The sequence below is a fragment of the Lutra lutra genome, chromosome 4 (assembly GCF_902655055.1).
Source record: "Lutra lutra chromosome 4, mLutLut1.2, whole genome shotgun sequence".
Taxonomy (NCBI): Eukaryota; Metazoa; Chordata; class Mammalia; order Carnivora; family Mustelidae; genus Lutra; species Lutra lutra.
Window position 1 is genome coordinate 48,891,434 of NC_062281.1, and position 22,096 is coordinate 48,913,529.

General features: G+C 34.5%; 1 protein-coding gene across 1 annotated transcript in view; it reads right to left on the bottom strand.

Moving 5' to 3' along the window:
• The window catches only part of CNBD1 (cyclic nucleotide binding domain containing 1), a 472,936-nt gene that overhangs the window by 45,196 nt on the left and 405,644 nt on the right, over window positions 1–22,096 (bottom strand). The window contains exon 11 of the mRNA XM_047728365.1: window positions 3,213–3,280. Within this exon, the coding sequence (XP_047584321.1) occupies window positions 3,213–3,280 (68 nt within the window). The remainder of the gene's footprint in view (window positions 1–3,212; window positions 3,281–22,096) is intronic.

Sequence of the window (22,096 nt, forward strand, 5' to 3'; positions counted from 1 at the left end):
CCCTCTCAGTAGAGTCAGGCAAAGTTATACTTGAGTCAGCAGAGGTCAGTAGGTATATCTTAAGTTCAGGGACTAGGCAATTAGTGCTACAGAAGGGGAAGTACAGAGGGGAACTCAGAAGTTCAGCCCTCACCTACTAACCACATTTCATCCTAAGAGTCAGAGCCCACCTGCCAGAAACTGTGGGCCTTTTCTCCGCTTTAGCTTCTAATAGTGGTATCTCTGCCTTACTTTCAAACTACTCTCATTTTAGGAGCTTAACTTCTCTATGACAAGCATATAATTTGTACCCTTAACCTAAAATGAGTGGCTAAGTGTTTCTACTTCCCAGCATCTTGGAAAGTTCTTTGTTTTTATTTCCAAATATGTTTCTTCATGTCTCTGTTGGTCATATCAGCTTTATGTAGGACAACCATCAGACCAGAATTAAATTAGTGGGCAATTTCAGTGCCCAGGGCAAGTTCTGCAGGCCATTTTTTTCCTGTTCGCTAGCACATATGACCTCAGGCAGCTGATCCACATGTTAGTAATCTGCAAATGGCCCACTTTGAACTGACAACTGAAGTTTCAAGTCAACGATTCCATTTTTATCTACCAAGGACAAGCATTATTACCCCTAATCTTCTTCCTCCTGGATCAGCTTTACTTAAGAGACAGATAGGAGGGAGGAAAATTTGGGGTTTTAATGAATTCAAGCTCTTTCCAGGAGCGCTTATTTATAAATAGCTCTTCAAGTGACTATCTCTGAGTAATTCTAACATTTTCTCCACATCATCTTATCACAAGTCTTACTACAAAGTCTCTGGAGTTTTAAAATATATGTAGAAGTCTCTTATTACCTGTCTTTTTGACTTATGATCAAAATCTTGTCCTCTTAATCCTGGCTACTTTCCACTTTATAATATATTGCCCCCAAAACAGAGACATGTCCACCTTATGTAATTCTTAGCACTGGTCTTGAAAATGATTTTGTAATCTTTTTCATTTTTCTACTTTATACCTCCTACTCCTGAACATTTCACTGGCATATTATAATCACAAATCAAAATATTTTTCTTATGTCACTGGCATTATATTCCCCATACATTTCTCTGTTTTTTTTTTCTTGGTTGCTTTTGACCTCAACAAATCATTCTAATACTCAATTAACAACCAATTCACCCAATAGAGTACTTTCTCCAAGAAATTCTACCTCTCCAGGCAACATCAGCCATGGACATCTTATTATAATCCTGAAAGGTTTTGCTATCTTAAAAACTTGGTTAACTTTTGTAGCTCAAAAACACATCCATTACTAGCCAAAGACTTTAGAATATCATTTCTTGATTCTCTCAGAACTCAATACATGAAATGGTACATGAATTTGGTATTTTATTTTAATCTTCAGTATTAAACTTTGCAAATGCTCATCTCATAATGTTCCTCTTCTATGAAGTCATACGCCAACTATCATCATGGTTTGTGTCATTTGGCAACCACAGTAATGAAACACTCTTGTCTCACTTTCATCTTGATGATTTAATACAAAATACAGCTGAGAACTGCACCTTAATCACAAATCCCAGTTAACTTCTCAAAATAAAACCCAGATGTTATCCTCTTTGGGGGACTTTACCACACATTAGTCTTGAAGGAAGACTCAACATGTGTCCAAATTCACCCATAAGAAAACACTGAAAGCATCAGAGTGAGTCATGTAGATTTCACTAATGATTTTGTGGGGAGACAGAGGTCAAGGCTTGCACTGAGCACCACACTATAAACAAGTTAGTCTTTAAAAGTTCCCTTTAGGGATTTCTGGTCCTCAAAGACCCTATTTGGTTAAAGAGCCAATCTGTTTCCTTTCCCTTTGACTTCTCTCTGCCTTTTTTTGCATATGACACAGCATAGTTTGCCACCTTTCACAAACATCCTCTCCAGACATGTGGACTTGGGTTGTGCCTTCCATCAAGCTATCTGGCTTTCTCCAGACCTCTCTGAAATGTTATTGATATAAACTTTCTGCATACTCTTCATTATATCATAAAGTTGTTCAAGGGTTTCTTCACATTTCTTGTGTAAGTTATCAAATATTCTAACTTGAACTAACTATTCTAATGTGATCTAATTTTTAATGGTCCTCTATGCATTCTATAGGATATTATAAATATAAGTTTTATAAAGATTGGCATAACATGTGCTTATTACAACTACAAGTAATACTTTAGTCACATAAAATGGACATACTAAAACAAAAAATGTACAGCTTTTGAAATATCTATTTAAATGTACTGCTCTTAAAAATGTGAAATTATAAAAAATATTTTATTGTGCTAAAAACACTTAACATGAGATTTAGCCTCTTAAAAGATTTTAATTAACAATATAGTATTGCTATCTGTAGGCAAAATGTTGTACAGTAGCTCTCAAGAATTTTATTGACTATATTATTGCTTTTATTGATTAATTTATACATTGATTAGCAACTATCCATTTCCCTCTCATTCTAGTCTTTGCTTCCATGATAGTTATCTCATATAAGTGGAATCATAGAATATTTGTCCTTCTGTGACTGATTTATTTCATTAAGCATAAGATCCTCAAGGTTCATCCATGTTGTCACATATTATAGGTGTGTAAAAGAATGAAACTAGACCCTTATCTTACATCATACCAAAAAATCAACTCAAAATTAATTACAAACTTAAATGTAAGATCTGAAAACATAGGTGAAACTCTTTTTTTTTTAAAGAGTTTATTTATTTTTAGAGAAAGAGATAGAGAAAGAGTGGGGGTGGGGGCAGAAGAGGGAGAGAGAGTCTTAAGCAGACTCAGAGCTGAGCACATAGCCCCACCCAAGGCTGGATCTCATGACCCTGAGATCATGACAGGAACCAAAATCAAGAATGGGAGGTTCAACTGACTCTGCCACCCAGGCACCCCCCTTAAGTGATTCCCTTTTATGTAAGGATGATTATATGGTACAGTTTGTTGAAACAGGCTATGAGAATTTTTGTGGTCTAGTATAAATCCCCACGTTGCCAAAAATATTACCATAACCCCACATTAAAACACATAAGTAGGTAGAAATATCCTACTCCAGTATTTTCTAGGGAGTGGATAATATTCCAGTTATTTTAGTAGCAAAGGTACTAAACATTAAAATATAATAGATGCTTGCATTTAATTACCATGAATAGTGATATTTATTATAACTTGGACATTTTACTTACATCTGTCAGATGGCCAAAAGTTGGTTTAGCTGTATAGAGCATAAGTTGCTTGGTCACTGGGTCTAATTCTAGGGAAAAAAGCAGAGAAATTATTTATAATACCATCAAAAGTAATAAAAATAACTAAAAAGTGGAAAGTTGTTCATCTTTATCATTATTTTGATATGAAAGACCAAATTGAATTTCCTCTAATGATAAAATTTACTCATTTGAACTTTTTCCTAAATTCACATTCACAGACACCTTGATTATCACAGAGAATTTTAGCATAAGTTAATCTAATTTGTACAATGTCTAACTTCATAATCAGAAATAGGAAATGGTTTGGTACTTAATATGTGACAGATATTGTTGGTTGCCTACCCCAAAGCCATTACATTATCCCTTGCCAAAATCACTTTCTATGAGAGGCTAAAAATAAGATTTGCTTTTTCATTCAGGATCTCGTGCTCCAAGGCATAGCCATGTGACCAAACTTAATTATAATTTATTATCTAAACAGGAGCACATTTGAGAATAAAGAGGAATTATTCAAAATTCTTCTTGGACAATAGAGAACACCAGAAATTTAAATCCAGTAGGTTTTAACAGGAAGTGTCTTGGGGGACTTTTGGGGAAATCTAAATTCCAGAATTTAAAAACAATCTGGGGGTGGGCAGCTGCCCTTTATGTTTTGGGCAAAGTTGTATTGGATCACAGAGCCTGCAGCAACATTTTGGATGCATGAAAGGACAAGACTAAGGACAGCCAGCATATTGAAGACAGCTGAGTGAAAAGACAGAAAGATCTATGCTGACATCATTAGATAGTTTGCTTCTTCTTACATAATAAATAACTTTATCCTTTAAATTAGGTATGTTTTTAAATTTGTGTCAAAAGCAACCTAAGTAATATATTCATAAATATTAATATGTACTAAAATTTGGGATTTTATTTTATGCATAACCCATTCAATTATTGGACAAACTTTTTGATAATTTTTCCTCCTTGGCCTTATGTAATCTTCATAGTCTCTTTTTTCCTCAATATTGAAATATACAATGAATCCACTAATATTTTAATGTAAAGATGTCAGTTTCAAAACATTCTATGTAATATTAGCAAATATATTAAGTAATTTTATAGTGAACTTAGAAATAAATACTAATAAAAATCATGATGTAACTTAATATCTTGAAAAATAAAAGCTGCCCTAAATAACAAAATTTTAGAAGCACTGGAGTAATTGATGACTCAAACTCATTGGATTTGTAATATTAGAACATAAGTTAGCTAAAGTAAAAAAATTATATGCTTAAAAAGGGCATATAAAATAAAGAGTAGATTCTTAAAATATGGCATAATGAAATTTACATATGAGATCAAAAATATTAGGAGACAAGGGTGCTAGGTTTGTACATTGGAAACTATTCAGTCCCTCTCACACTCCCACATACTTCCCCTTAAATTATCTGTTCACTTTCTCCACTGCCGCATTTTATACAACACCTAATGTGGGAGACCCCCCAAATCAAGTTGATATAATCCTATAATTCAAGAAACTACCAGTTGGCTCCAGTATTTATGCCAGAGTTTATTTATTGAGAAGAGATAATTGGCTTGTCCCAACCTATACATTTATTTACATTAATTAAGGATATATCCCTGGTTCAATTAGGAGAGACTAATTAAGGAGCTTTTTTTCTGGGTCTGTGAGTGGGACACAGAAATGAAATTGCCTGATACAAAAAAGAAGTCAATTTGATTGCTCATGTTAAATGCTAGGCACCACCAAGACAAACTTCATGTTATCTTTTTGCAATTCTCACATAATATCTACAAGATAGGTATTTTTTTTTTAAGATTTTATTTATTATTTGACAGAGAGAGATACAGTGAGCGAGAGAGGGAAACACAAGCAGGGGGAATGGGAGAGGAAGAAGCAGGCTTCCCACTGAGCAGAGAGCCCGATGTGGGGCCTGATCTCAGGACCCTGGGATCATGACCTGAGCTGAAGGCAGATGCTCAACAAGTGAGCCACCCAGGTGCCCCTACAAGATAGGTATTCTTGCAACAATTTCACAAATGAGAAATTGAGGCCTCAGGAAAGTTAAGCAAGTGACATTATTGTATTATATATATGGCCAAGATTTTGGCTAAGTTTTGTTTATCTCATTAAAAGGTAAAAAAATGGATGAGGACCTCATTGTAAGCCATTAATTACTAACAGAAGGTACATCACAGAATTGTATGGATTGTCTTCATTTTTATGGGTATGAAAGTATAGGAACATCATTTGTATAACAGATGTGTACATTAATATTCATGTTTTATTTATTTTTATTTTTATTTTTTTTATTTTATTTATTCATTTGAGTGAGAGAGAAAGAGAGAGAGAGAACACAAACAGTGGGAAAGGCAGAAGCAGATGCCTGACATGGGGCTCAATCCCAGGACCTGGAGATCATGACCTGAGCTAAAGGCAGATGCTTAACCATTGTAGCCACCCAGACACCCCAATATTCATGTTCTTTTAAACACACCAACTTTACATTACCCACATTATGAAACTGCATTTAATAATTTAGAATATCAGGGGCACGTGGGTGGCTTAATCGTTAAGCTTCTGCCTTTGGCTCAGGTCATGATCCCACTGGGATCAGCCCTGCATCAGGCTGCCTACTCAGCGAGGTGCCTGCTTCTCCCTCTCCCATTCCCCCTGCTTGTGTTCCCTCTCTCTCTCTGTGTCAAATAAATAAATATAATCTTTAAAAAATAATAAAAAATAATTTAGAATATCAAACAATTTAATCAGAGAAGAGAATATGTAGCTACAGTTTTTGGTGTGCCTATATAGTATTATCGTAACTTTTAAAATGTATTTGAATAACAAATAAAAGTAGTCTGGGAGGTGAGTGGTCATTCAATAAGCAGATTTAATGTGGGATAATGTTGCCTCTCTTCAGCTCAGGTGACTGCTACAGACAAGAATAAAAGCAAAAAGATGTCATCTCTGAATTCTACTCGACTCTGACACACAAAATTTTCACTCCTTTTCTAACAATGTTTTAACAAGCAAAGAAGCACACTTTTCCAAAAGTGCATGCAAAAGAAACACCATGTGACTCCATTTCAGTAATTATGATAGCCATAAAAGAATTATTGTTTCCTTTTCTTTGTAGCTTCAGAAAGATCTCAGGAGGGACAGCTGAAAAAGTAATGTCAGATTGATCTACAGGATATGATTCAAAGGGCCCTGCTGTTAGCAAGTTTTCTAAAGAAGAATGCCTTCAAGAGTTGACATATTTTTATTATAGTGCTTACATGAAGCTCTGAAACTGCAGTAATCATTATAGAAACGGTACTGTGTCTGAGTTCCTTGAACAAAAAAATTGAAAAACTAAGGGTTTCTGAAAAAAATGATTATATGATATTTTTCATTTATTCTGAAATATAGTAAAATATATTGATACATTTTTGAATTTACACTAACCTTATATTTTTGGTATAAACCAAACTTGGTTGTGATAAATAGTTTTTCCATATATTTCTGGATTCAGTATCCTAACATAGTATAATTTTTCATTATGTTTATTTATGAAATTGGCCAATGATTTTTTTCTTATAATGTTTCTGAGATGTTTTAGTATAAAGACTAATTTAAAAAGTTTAAGACTGTTTTTCTTCCTATTTAGAAGGGTTTGTGAGAATTGACATATGTCTTCCTTAAATATTTAGTAAAATTCACAGATTACCAAACAAAATGGGTCTTTATAGGAAGATTTTAAATTACATATTCAGTTTTTTTAACAGGCACAAAATTATTTTCATTTTCTATTTCTTTTTGTGAATATTTTTTTCTTAAGCTCTATACCCTATATGAGGCTTGAGCTCATGACCCCCAGGTCAAGAGTTGTATGCTCTACTGAGTAAGCCAGCCAGGCTCCCCTTTTTGTGAAGATTTTCTAAGGTTTTGCTTTTCCAGACAGTTGTCCATTTTATCTAAATATTCAAATTTATTTGCTATAGTGGCTCATAATAGCCTCTCATGGCTTTAAATGTCTGTACCTGTAGTGTTCTAACCTCTTTCATATCTAATAAAACATATGTTCTTTCTCTCTTTTTCTCTCTAGATAGATAGATATATACTAATAAGGAGATTGAACAGTTGTCAAAAATCTTCCAATGAAGAAAAGCTCAGGGCTAGATGGCTACACTGGTGATTTTTAACCAAACACTTAAAGAAGTAACACCAATACTTCTCTAACTCTTTCAGAAAATTAAAGAGAAAAGAACACTTCCAAACTCATTATCCTGATACCAGGGACAAATAAGGACCCTACTAGAAAAGAGAACCTCAGGAAATATCCCTAATGAATTCAGATGCAAATATTTCTTTTTTTTTTTTAAGAATGTATTTATTTTATTCATTTGTTTATTTATTTATTTATTTGACAGAAAAAGAGAGAGAGACAGCAAGAGAAGGAACACAAGCAGGGGGAGTGGAAGAGGGAGAAGCAGGCTTCCGGCTGAGCAGAAAGCCTACTGTGGGGCTCAATCTCAGGACCCTGGGATCATGACCCAAGCAGAAGGCAGATGCTTAACGACTGAGCCACCCAGGCACCCCAGATGCAAATATTCTTGATAAAATACTCGTAAGCTGAATTCAGTAACACATTAAAAGTACCATTCACCATGATAAAGTAGAATTTATCCCTGGGATGCAAAGGTGTTTCAACATACACAAATCATTGCAATACCTCATATTAATAGAACAAAAGAAAAGAACCATATAAACCTCTCAATAGATGCAGAAAAAGCATTTTGCAAAATTCAACCTATATTCATGATAAAGAAAACACTTAACAAATTAGGCTTAGAAGGAATGCATCTCAACATAATAAAGATCATATGTAAAAAGCCCACAATTAATTTCATACTCAATGATTAACTGTTTAAAGCTTTTCTTCTAAGATCAGAAACAAGAGTGCCTACTCTCTCCATTTTGATTCAACACAGCATCAGAAGTTTTAGCTAGAGCAATCAGGCAAGAAATATAAATAAAAAGCACTAGAATTGGACAGGAAGAGTAAAATCATCACTATTTGCAGATGAAATGATTTTATTTTATTATTTTTTAGTTTCTTTTTTAAAGTTAGTTAACATACTGAACATGATTTTATATATAGAAAATTCTAAAAACTCAACCAAAAAACTGTTAGAACTAATCAACAAATTCAGAAAGTTGCAGGATACAAAATTAACATACAAAAAAGTTAGTTTTCCTACACACTATAAACAAATTTTCTGAAAAAGAAATAAAGAAATTGATCCTATTACAATAGCATCAAAAACAATGAAATACTTAATAAATTTTACCAATGAGGTGAAAGATCTTTACTCTGAAAACTATAAGACATTAATGAAAGAAATTGAAAGAAGACATAAATAAATGAAAAGGTATCCTGTATTTATAGATTGGAAGAATTAATATTGTTAAAATGTCAATAATACAAAAAGCCATCTATAGATTCAATGCAGTCCCTATCAGGATATCAAATGGTATTCTTTAAGAAAATAGAAAAAATATTTCAAAAATTTACATGACATTACACAGAACCCAAATAACAAAAGAAATCCTAAGAAAGAAGAATAAAGCAGGAAGCATCAGACTTTCTGTTTTCAAGCTATCTTACAAAACTGTAGTAATTAAAACAGCATGGTACTGGTATAAAAACAGACAAATAGACCACTAGAACAGAAATGAGAATTCAGAAATAAACCCAGGCATATATGGTCAAGTGATATTTGACAAGGGAGTCAAACATACTCAGTGGAGAAAAGACAGTCTCTTCAATAAATGGTGCTGGGGAAATCGGATATTCATATGTAAAAGAATGAAACTTGAGCCCTGTCTTACACAAAAATTAACTCACAAAAATTAACTCAAAATGGATTAAAGACTTAAGTGTAAGATCTGAAGCCATGAAACTCCTAGAAAACATATAGGAAAAAGTTTTCTTGACATGGGTCTTGGTAATAATTTTTTAGATATTATGCCTAAAACACAAGCAACTGAATAAAAAATAAAGTGAGACTACATCAGGCTAAAAGGCTTCTGCACAACAAAGTAACCATCAACAAAGTGAAAAGACAACCTACAAAATGGAAAATAATATTTCCAAACCATATATCTGAGAAGAAGTTAATATCCAAAATATATAAAGAACTCATACAACTCAATAGCTAAATACCAAATAATTCAATTTTTTAAATGGGCAAAAGATATATTGCCAAAGAAGATATATAGTTTGCTTTTGTATCAACATGGACTGGACTGGAAGAGGTTATGCTGAGTGAAATAAGTCAAGCAGAGAGAGTCAATTATCATATGGTTTCACTTATTTGTGGAGCATAAGAAATAACACTAAGAACATGGGGAGATAGAGAGGAGAAGGGAGTTGAGGGAAATTGGAGGGGGAGATGAACCATGAGAGACTATGGACTCTGAAAAACAATCTGAGGGGGGCCCTGGATGGCTCAGTGGGTTAAAGCCTCTGCCTTTGGCTCAGGTCATGATCCCAGGGTCCTGGGATCAAGCCCAGAGTCTGGCTCTCTGCTGCTCAGTGGGGAGCCTGCTTCCTCCTCTCTCTCTGCCTGCTTCTCTGCCTACTTGTGATCTCTGTCTGTCAAATAAATAAATAAAATCTTTAGAAAAAAGCAATCTGAGGGTTTTTAAGGGGCGAGGGGTGGGAGGCTGGGTGAGCCTGGTGGTGGGTATTATGGAGGGCACATATTGCATGAAGCACTGGGTATGGTGCATAAACAATGAATTCTGTTACACTGAAAAGAAATTTTAAAAAAAGAAAATAGTTTGCAAACTGGTACATGAAAGATGCTTAACATTACAGTAATTATGGACTTAAAAATTAAAACTGCAATGGAATATCACCTAACACCTGCTAAGAGTGGACACCATCAAAAAGACAAGAGATAACAAATGCTAGTGGGATGTGGGGGAAAAGGATCCCTTGTACAATCTTGGCGGGATTATAAATTGGTACACCCGCTATGGAAAACAGTATAGAGATTCTTCAAAGGAGTAAAAATAGAACTACCATATGATCCAGAAATTCTACTTCTGGAAATATATCTAAAGAAAATGAAAACACTAACTCAAAAAGATATCTGCACCCCTATGTCCTATGTTTATAGCAGCATTATTTACAATAACCAAGACATGGAAACAACCTAAGTGCCCACCAATGGATGAATGGATAAAGAAGTCACACACACACACACACACACACAAAACAAACAAATAAACAAAGAACTCATGGAAAAAAATTCCAGACTTGTCATAATCATAAGTGAGGATTAGAGGAGAGGGAACTGGAAGAAGGTGGTCAAAAGATACAAACTTCCAGTCATAAAATAAGTAAGGACTAGTGGTATAATATACCACATGCTGTTAATACTGCTGTATGATATATAAGAAAGCTGTTAAGAGAGTAAATCATAAGACTTCTCATCACAAGAGGTTTTTTTTCTTCTTTCCTTTATATTTATGTGAGACGATGGGTGTTAACTGACCTGCTGTGGTAATCATTACACAATATATGTAAGTCAAACCATCATGCTATACATCTGAAACTTCATACAGTGATACATGCAATTAGTTCTCAATAAAACTAGAAAAGTTCTTTAAAAAAATCTATGAATATTATTTTCCCAATTTGCATAAAAGGACAAAAATAAAGGATAAGAGCATCTCAATTTAAACTGGAAAAACTTCTCAGGTTATATAAATTTTTCCTGAATGTTTTAGTATTCTAAATCTAAGATATTGAAGTCATCTCTGATTATCAGGAAGAAGCACTCCAGTGGTTTATGCCCAAAGCAGTAATGAATGTTGAAGTATCCACATAAAATGTTGGTCAGTTGCAATAATGAAAGAAAAATTTTAAAAAATGTGAAATCTTTCTCCTATACAATCAATACCATATGTTTATTAAATGCATACTATTTAAATGATTTTTTAAGATTTTACTCACTTTTTAGCCACTAGTTTTAATACTCATAGAAAAATAATATTTTAATATTAAGCTAGCATTTTATTACATCACTGCTATGGTTGTTTTAATGGAAAAATTCATCCAATTTGCAGAGGATATTCAGGAAACAGCAATTACTATATTACAAATATAAGGAATTAAAATAAGATTTGAAATTTACAATAAATAAAGTGGGATCAGAATAGAAAGGGAAAGATAGCCTAAAGTTATTGGAAAGGATTCAAAAGAACATAGAAATAAACATAATCTCAAGTGTAAGAAATAGGAGTTGGAATTCTGTTATTTTCTGTATTAGTCAGGTGTGCACTAAAAGTTTACAATCAATTTGGGGTCCTACATTTCAAAATGCGAATGATTCAGGAAGATATTCAGCAAAGACAAATGCCAACTAGAAACACTCCCTTCTGAAGAAAAGAGAAAATAATTGATGCTATTTAGAGCAGAAAGTTGTGACATGGAGTAAATGCAGTTATTGTTTCTTTTGATTCCAGTAGAACAGACTATGACTAATCTATCAAAAACACATTAGATTTGGGGCTTTGGTTTTGATTATGATGTACTAGCTTGTCCTAGACCAACTCTACTAATAATAACTGGGAAAAGTGGGTAAAATGCATTAAATCTCTTTGGAGGCATCAGAAAATTACAAAGATGACCATGATATGAGAGGACAGAATCTGAGAGAGAAAGGAAAATACTTTAACAAAATTTTTACTGGTGCCATTTTTGTTTCCTGGCATTTGCTGATAGGTAGGGGTAAAACAAGGTAGAGTCTAGGGGCTGAGAATCAAGAGAGTGGTATTCAAGCACCTGGGAAACCATGTAGAGCTTTCAGCAGTCCTACAGTGCAAAGAAGGGCAAAACAGGGCTCAGGACCAGTCTGATTAATATATCAGATTCTGGAAGGCTACACTCTAGTTATAAGAGCAAACCTAAAAATAGACCAGCCCTCAAAAAAACCTGAAATCCAGCTTTAAATTTGCTTAGTTCCAATACTGGGTTCAAGAGATAAGTCTGCAAAGGCAAAGAAAATCAAAGCAAAAATGAACTTTTGGGAATTCATCAAGATCAAAAGCTTCTGCACAGCAAAGGAAACAGTCAACAAAATGAAAAGGCAACTCACAGAATGGGAGAATATATTCACAAATGACACTACAGATAAAGGGCTGATATCCAAGACCTATGAAGAACTCCTCAAACTGAACACACATAAAACAGATAATCGCATCAAAAAATGGGCAGAAGATATGAACAGACACTTCTCCAAAGAAAACATACAAATGGCTAACAGGCACATGAAAAAATGTTCATCATCATTAGCCATCAGGAAGATTCAAATCAAAACCACATTGAGATACCACCTTACACCAGTTAGAATGGCCAAAATTAACAAGACAGTAAACAACAACTGTTGGAGAGGATGTGGAGAGAGGGGAATCCTCTTACACTGTTGGTGGGAATACAAGTTGGTACAGCCACTTTGGAAAACAGTGTGGAGATTCCTTAAAAATTAAAAATAGAGCTTCCCTAGGACCATGGAATTGCACTACTGGGTATTTACCCCAAAGATACAGATGTAGTGAAAAGAAGGGCCATCTGTACCCCAATGTTCATAGCAGCAATGGCCACAGTCGCCAAGCTGTGGAAAGAACCAAGATGCCCTTCAATGGACGAGTGGATAAATAAGATATGGTCCATATATACAATGGAATATTATGCCTCCATCAGAAAGGATGAATACCCAACTTTTATATCAACATGGATGGGACTGGAGGAGATTATGCTGAGTAAAATAAGTCAAGCAGAGGGAATTATCATATGGTTTGGCTTACTTGTGGAGCATAAGGAATAACACAGAGGACATTGGGAGGTGGAGAGGAGAAGTGAGTTGGGGAAACTTGAGCGGGAGACAAGCCATGAGAGACTGTGGACTCTGAGAAACAAACTGAGGGTTTTGGGGTGGGTGGGGAGTTGGGTGAGCCTGGTAGTGAGTGGGCATATATTGCATGGAGCACTGGGTGAGGTGCATAAACAAAGAATGCTGAAACACTGAAAATAAATAAATAAATAAATAAATAAATAAATAAATAAAATGAAAAAAAGAGATTGTCTGAAATATGCAAAAGTAAATAATTTCTGGAGGAAGACAACACCACCCAGAGATAGGAATTACCCCTACAATATTTTTACACACTCATTGGGATTCAATCATAAATTAACAGGCTATCAGAATATAAAATCAATTCACAAAACACAAAAAATAAAATAAAAAAAGAAAGATTCAAAAGTGATGCAGATGTTAATGATATAAATACTAAATCAGAAATGAATATATTTTAGTATTTCTTAACCTTATTATTCTTCAAGGTAATGCAAATTAAAACTACAACAAGATAACATTATCTACCCAACCAAATTGCTGAAAAGAAAAAAGTCAGAAAATACCAAGAGTTGGTAAGGATTGGAAGTGATGAGAATTCTTACAGACTGATGGATGGAGTGAAAATTTCACTTGTCAATCTGAAAAGTTATTTCTCAGTATTTTCTAAAGCCAAACATGTACATGAACTGACCTAGAAATTCCATTCTGAGAAATTGGTTCTTTTGAAAAACATGTAATAAAAGGCATTTACTAGAATGCCAGAATGTTCGTGGTAGTATTTTTTCATGATAGACCCAAATTAGAAACACCACCAATATCCATCAATAATAAATTTATTTTGAAAAGTACAGTATATACAAATAAGAGGATATTATACAGCAATAAAAGTGAACAAAATACTGATATAAGCAACACGGATGGATCTTGCAAACAATATTGAGCAAAGGAGACTTTAAGAAACTATATCCTATGTTTCCTTACATAAAACTTAAAAATTAGAAAAACTCCTTCAGAGAATTACCAGTGAGAATAATGGTTAACTCTGAAGATGCAGATAGATGCTATAAATAATGGGGGGAGGTAAATAAAGGGCTCTGGGGTGTATTAAAAATCTGATTTATACCCTAGTTTTTAATCTGGGGATCTGGACCTTGTGCAGCCATGGAATTCAACCAGTGGAATGAAAATCCATATATAAACTATATCCACATATAGACTAAATATTATTTTTATATAAACTAAATATTATTTTTAATGAATGAATGTTTCATTCACATGTGTTAGTTTTTAAAAATCATTAAGCATTTATTTTAATTAATACAAAATCATTTAAATTATTATTAAATTCATATTAGCTTTTTGTTATTTGGTATTTCATCAACCAATACTTACCAATAACAATAATACTATTGATATTTATGAAATATTTTTACATCTATAAAGTTCCCTAAATATGAACAAAATTTGGAATCAACAACTTAGATGATGTACTTGGATAGAGGCCATTAAGTTGATGGTCTTCCAAGGTCCTTCTTTATTATTTAATTATTTAATTAAAAGAAAAATATTTTAAATGATACAAGCAATCAAAATAATGTTTGTAGTACAGTGAACTGTAAAACTGCAGCTTCACTTCAAGGACCATAGAAAAATATATTGAAAGTAAGATGTAAATGTTCAGGAATTTCAACTTGTCACTGGATGATTAATCTCCACAGATACTCTTTCAGTGTTATCAGTTAACTAACATGTTTGGTGTTTACCATGTCAATTTTTTCATTGGTGAAATAGATATCAATAATTCTAATGTTTCTAATGTGAATCATAATAGGATCTGATATAGTTTCAGATTGTCTGAAATAGTCACCTGGGAGTATTGACCACAGAATATTGAATGTAGGCTTTCTTCCTGCTATCAATATTGTTAGTCATATTTTATGCCAAATAAATTCTCATATCTTGATATATAGCATGAGTAATGCTTATGATATTTCTCTTACTTTATTCCTCCCATGTGTTAATTGTTTCAAAACATCAACCTTGCACTTGCTTACTCATTTAGATCTTTCACAAAATCAAAGACTAAGAAAACTGGTGACCTTATCTTAGGCAATAAAAAACCATTAGTGAATTATTGTTAAATATGTGCCATATACATTTGTGATATTATAATGAAATCAAAGGATATGATTGCATACCATGATCTGGCAATGTCTGTCACAGGAGTATTACCCAAGGAGCATTAAATTTTTACCTAATCATCTCTTTGTAAGTAGTAATAACTATAATAATGCCCACTATTTGCCAAGCACTTTTTTCTACTTTTCAAGTTTTTATTTAAATTCCAGTTAGGTAACATACAATGTACTACTAGTTCCAGGGGTAGAATTTAGTGAGTCATCACTTAATACAATATCTGGTGCTCATCACAAGTGCCCTCCTTAATACCTATCACCCATTTAACCCATCCTTCCACCCACTTCCCATCCAGTAACCATCAGTTTGTTCTCTATAATTAAGAATCTGTTTTCTGGTTTGCCTCTATTTTTGTCCCTGTCCCCATGTTCATCTGTTTTGTTTCTTAAATCCCCCATTTGAGTGAAATAATATGGTATTTGTGTTTCTCTGACTGACTTATTTCACTTGGCATAATACACTCTAACTCCACCCACGTCATTGCAAACAACAAGAGTTCATTCTTTTTGAGGCCGGGTAATATTCCATTGTGTATATATGTGTATATATATACATATATACACACATGGACCACATTTTCTTTATCTATTCATCAATCAGTGGACACTTGGGCTCTTTCCATAATATGACAATTGTTGATAATGCTGTTATAAACATCAGGGTGCATGTGCCCCTTCAAATGAGTATCTTTGTATCCTTTGGGTAAATACCTAGTAGTGCAATTGCTGGGTCATAGAGTAGTACTATTTTTCACTTTCTGGGAAACCTGAATACTGTTTACCAGAGTGTCTGGACCAGTTTGCATTCCTACCAACAGTCTAAGAGGGTTCCCCTTTCTCCACATCCTCACCAACACTTGTTGTTTCCTGTGCTGTTAATTTTAGTCATTCTGACAGATCTGATGTGATATCCCATCATAGTTTTGATTTGCATTTCCCTGATGATGAATGATACTGAGCATCTTTTTACATGTCTGCTGGCCATCTGAACGTCTTCTTTGGAAAAATATCTGTTCATGTCTTCTGCCCATTTTTTAATTGGAATTATTTGGTTTTGGGGTGTTGATTTTGATAAGCTCTTTACAGATTTTGGATACTAACCTTTTATCAGATATGTCAATTACAAATATCTTCTCCCATTCCATAGGTAGTCTTTTAGTTCTGTTGCTTCCTTCACTGTACAGAAGCTTTTTATCTTGATGAAGTTCCAACATTTCACTTTTGATTTCATTTCCCTTGCCTCTGAAGACATATCTAGTAAGAAGTTGCTATGATCAGTATCAAAAAGGCTCAGCCTATGTTCTCCTGTAGGATTTTGATGATTTCCTATCTCACATGTAGGTCTTTCATCCATTTTGAAATTATTCTTGTGTATGGTGTAAGAATGTGGTCCAGTTTCATTCTTCTGCATGTTGCTGTCTAGCTTTCCCAATACCATTTGTTGAAGATATTTTTTTCCATTGGCTAGTCTTTCCTGCTTTGTTGATTAGTTAACAATATAGTTGTGGGTTCATTTTTGGGTTTTCTATTCTTTTCCATTGATCTATGGGTCTGTTTTTGTGCCAGTACCATACTGTTTTGATCACTAAAGCTTTGCAATATAGCTTTAAGTCTGGAATTGTAATAGTTCCAGCTTTGCTTTTCTTTTTCAAGATTGCTCTGGCTATTCAGGGTCTTTCCTGGTTCCCCAAAATTTTAGAATTGTTTGTTCTAGCTCTACAAAAAAAGCTGGTGGTAATTTGATAGGGATTGAATTAAATGTGTAGATTGCTTGGAGTAGTATAGACATTTTAACAATATTTGTTCTTGCAATCCATGAGCATAGAATAATTTTCCATTTCTTTGTGTCATCTTCAATTTCTTTCACCAGTGTTCTATTGTTCTCAGAGTACAGAACATTTACCTCTTTTGGTTAGGTTTATTCCTAGGTATCTTACAGATTTTGGTGCAAGAGTATATGGGATTGATTCCATTATTTCTCTGTCTGCTGCTTCATTACTGGTGTATAGAAATGCAACAAATTTCTGGATTTGATTTTGCACCCTGCAACTTTACTCAATTTGTACATCAGTTTTAGCAATAGTTGGGTGGTCTTTTGGGTTTTCTATGAAGAGTATCATGTCAACTGTGAACAGTGAAAATTTGACTTCCTTGCTGATTTGGATGCCTTTTATTTATTTTTGTTGTTGGATTGCTGAGGCTAAGACTTCCAGTGCTATGTTAAGTAACAGTGGTGAGAGTGGACATCCCTGTGCTAAGCACTTTTCATACACTATTTTTCAATCTACAAAATGATATTTCATAGAAAAATGCAGTATAATGTTATGGACCAAAAAAAAAAAAAAAAAAAAAAAAAACAAGGGCTTACATAGGTTAAATACTTGCTTAAAAATATCATATATAGTTTCTAGGTGTTTGAAATTGGATTTGCACTCAAATCTCTGTCAACCAAACCCTGCATTTATTTTATTACATGTGTTACTTCTCCTCTTTACAACAATCTTTGAGTATATTAAGTTTCGCAAGTACAACTTTGACAGAATCATTTGTTCACTTTCTAAATGAATGAAAATGAATTATTTTTCCCTTAACTTGGTGCTGATATGTGTGATAGAAATTTTATAACTCAGAAATTCTTTCCTGCCTTTTCCCAGATATAACTCAGGCTGGTTATGATCAAAGCCATTGCCAAAAGTGAACAGGTGGAGCCCTAGACAAAGATATGTACAAAGATGCCATTTTAAAATTAGCTCAATCACGCTTTAGGAAGTTGTTAGAAAGACAGTGAAGCCTACAGGAAAAAGATTACATAAGAAGGAGAACCTGTTTGTAGCCAAGGAAGGATCTAGATAGTAAGTCAAATGACAGGCAGTTGCTATATATTCTTACATAGTGGAAAGATAACTTCAGCAATTTCACCTTTTGACCAAATATACAAAAAATTAAATACAAACTTAAAGACAGACTGACATATTGTGGATATTACAGACCCACTTTTTCCAACAGAACATAAATTAAATCAACAAAAAAGAATCACAGATATAAGCAAGAAATTAGGAGATATTTTAAGGTTAGCATGAGTTATATTAATTGATTTCAAAGAATTTGCTTTGAGACAAATAACTAGTTCTTGCCAAATAATTTCAACATGGTAAATCTCACTCAATAAAGACTGGAGTAATGTTGAAGGTAGGGGGTAGAGATTGGACTCAGTATTACGTTTTGTCAAGAACAAGAAAGGAGAGTAGAATATTGGCATTTAAATTTAGATAACAACTTTTTTAAGTATCAAAGTACAAACTGTGTCTGTGATGACACAGTTGTGATGAGAAGAAATCATGAACCCATTTTGGAATTATTGCAATTTGTTACATATTACAAAATCACTAATTCAAGGATGCACTGCACCATAAGCAAGCTGTTTCAAATTTTCAACTCATTACAACTTGATTTATGTCCCTGCACTTGCCCAGACTGACTTCCTCCACTTCCTCACATAAAAACTTACACTGGAGTGGCCCCGTGATTATTTCTTCTATATTCTTATCTAATACCTCCCTGATGCTGTTTACCAAATAGTCAGTCCTTTGCCAATCCCTTACCAGAATGCTGGCAGGAATCCTCTCACTAATAGGCCTCTTGGTTGATCTGGACAGCTGAAGTATATACTAAAAGAAACACCTTGTCAATAAATCACGGTCATTTGCTGTTCAAAGGTATATTTTTTTGAAAGAGAGAAAGAGCGTGTATGTGCAATGGGGAGGGGGAAATTGAGAGAGGGAGAGACAGACTCTCAAGCAGAATCCCTGCAGAGCAGGGAGCCCACCATGGGGCTTGACCTAAGGACCCCGAGATCATGACCTAAGGTGAAATCAAAAGTTGGTCACTTAACTGACTGAACCACCCAGGCACCCCATGTGCTCTTCAAATGGTACTATTTATAGTATAAATAAATCACATTAGGAAGTGTTGAGGGGTTGGCTTTCAGAGACTGGGTCTAATATCTTAATCACTATTGATAACAAATTTTTCCTTGGGTGAAATGCATTCAGGGACCCAAATGGACTGTTAAAATACAAATCATTTTTGTTATAAACATAGCCATTTGTATGTCTTCTTTGGAGAAGTGTTGTTCATGTCTTCTGCCCATTTTTTGATATGATTATCTGTTTTGTGTGTGTTGACTTTGAGGAGTTCATTATAGATCTTGGATATCAGACCTTTGTCTGTAGTGTTATTTGTGAGTATCTTCTCCCATTCCGTGGGTTGCCTCCTTATTTTGTTGACTGTGTCCTTTGCTGTGAAGAAACTTTTGATCTTAATGAATTCCCAAAAGTTCATTTTTGCTTTTGTTTCCTTTACCTTTGGAGACATGTCTTGAAAGAAGTTGCTGTGGCTGATGTTGAAGAGGCTACTGCCTATGTTCTCCTCTAGGATTTTGATAGATTCCTGCCTCACATTGAGGTTTTTATCCATTTTGAGTTTATATTTGTGTATGTAGTAAGAGAATGGTTGAGTTTCATTCTTCTATAAATAGCTGTCCAATTTTCCCAGCACCGTTTATTGAAGAGACTTTTTTCCACTGTATATTTTTTCCTGTTTTGTCAAAGATTATTTAACCATAGCATTGAGGGTCCATTTCTGGGCTCTCTACTCTGTCCCGCTGGTCTATGTGTCTGTTTTTGTGCCAGTACCATGCTGTCTTGGTGATCACAGCTTCGTAGAAAAGCTTGAAATCAGGCAATGTGATACTCCTAGTTTTGTTTTTCTTTTTCAACATTTCCTTAGAAATTCAGGGTCTCTTCTGGTTCCATAAAAATTTTAGGATTGTTTGTTCCAGCTCTTTGAAAAATGCCAGTGGAATTTTGATCAGGATGGCATTGAAAGTATAGATTGCTTGGGCGCCTGGGTGGCTCAGTGGGTTAAGCCTCTGCGTTCAGCTTAGGTCATGATCTCAGGGTCTTGGGATTGAGGCCCGCATTGGGCTCTCTGCTCAGTGGGGAGCCTGCTTCCCCCTCCCCCTCTGCCTGCCTCTCTGCCTACTTGTGATCTCTCTTTCTGTGTCAAATAAAGAAATAAAATCTTTTTTAAAAAGAAGAAAGTATAGATTGCTCTAGGCAGTATAGACATTTTAACAATGTGTATATTCACAGCAGCAATGGCTACAGTCACCAAACTGTGGAAAGAGCCAAGATGCCCTTCAAGAGCTGAATGGATAAAGAAGATACAGTCCGTATATACAATGGAGTATTATGCCTCCATCAGAAAGAATGGATACCCAACTTTTGTATCAGCATGGACGGGACTGGAGGAGATGATGCTGAGTGAAATAAGTCAAGCAAAGAGATTCAATTATCTTATGGTTTCACTTACTTGTGAGCATAAGGAATAACATGGAGGACATTGGGAGATGGGAGGAGAAGTGCATTGGGGGAAATCTCGGGGGTGGGGGAGACAAACCATGAGAAACTGTGGACTCTGAGAAACAAACTGAGGGTTTTTGAGGGGAGGGAGGTGGGGGGTTGGGTGAGCCTGTTAGTGGGTATTAAAGAGGGCATATATTGCATGGAGCACTGGGTGTGGTGCATAAACAATGCATTTTGGAACTCTGAAAAATTTTAAATTTAATTTAAAAAAATGATTTATGGGAAACCTGGCTGGTTCGGTTGGTAGAACATGTGACTCTTGCTCTTGGTGTTGTTAGTTTGAGCTTCAATTTTGTATAGATTACTTAATTTTTTTTAAATATTATAGAAAAGGAAGAAAAAAATCTACAAGTTCTTTATGGGGCAGCATATAAGAAAGAACACCTTAAAACTGTGATTGAGTGATTCACCGGATATATTTAGAAAACACCTGGTCTCTAGCTCTCAGGAGTAGTAATAATAGTAATAGTGGTAGTAGAAGTAGTATCAGTAGAAGGAGGAATAGTATAGATAATAGTAATAGCACTGATGATGATAATCACTTGCTTTCAGTGACTGTCCATTTTGTTTCTGGCACTCTAACATGTACTTTACTTATGGTATTTCATTTAATTATCAGAAAAATAAAAACAGGGGTGCCTGGGTAGCTCAGTCAGCTAAGTGTCTGCCTTCGGCTCGGGTCATGATTCTAGGGTCCTGGGACTGAGTCCTGCATGGAGCTCCTTGCTCAGCACAGAGACTACTTCTCCCTCTGCCTGCTGCTCCCCTTGCTTGTGCTCTCTCTCTCTCTTTCATACACACACAAATAAATAAAATCTTTATTTTAAAACAGAAGAACAGAATATTAAAGTCACATTTTATTTCAATATAATTATTTTAAAAACTTCAATAAGTTATACTGTATTTGTTCCAGGTTTATTTAGTTGGCTAAAAACAATACCCAAAGATCACATTTATGCACAGTTTTTATGAATATGAGAATTTCTGTTTCCTCACAGCACACCTTTGTGCACTAACCACCCTCTGGTTCATAAATTAATGACTTCAAACTGAGACAAATCAAAACCTGGAATATGAGCCTGTCCTCTAGGCTATATTCCAGAGACTTCTTCAGTGAGAAAAAGTTATTCTTCAAGAATTACCTAGGGAACTTTTAAAAAAACAATGCTCAAACCACTTTCCTGAGAAAAATTAAATTGAATACAAATTTCAGTGGTTAGGAAGAAAGCATCATTATTTTTTTAAAAAAGCAATGTGCATCCAAAATTGAAACCACTGGGTTAACCGGAGGTATTTGAAAGATGCTTAAGAGTATAGGTTTATCTTT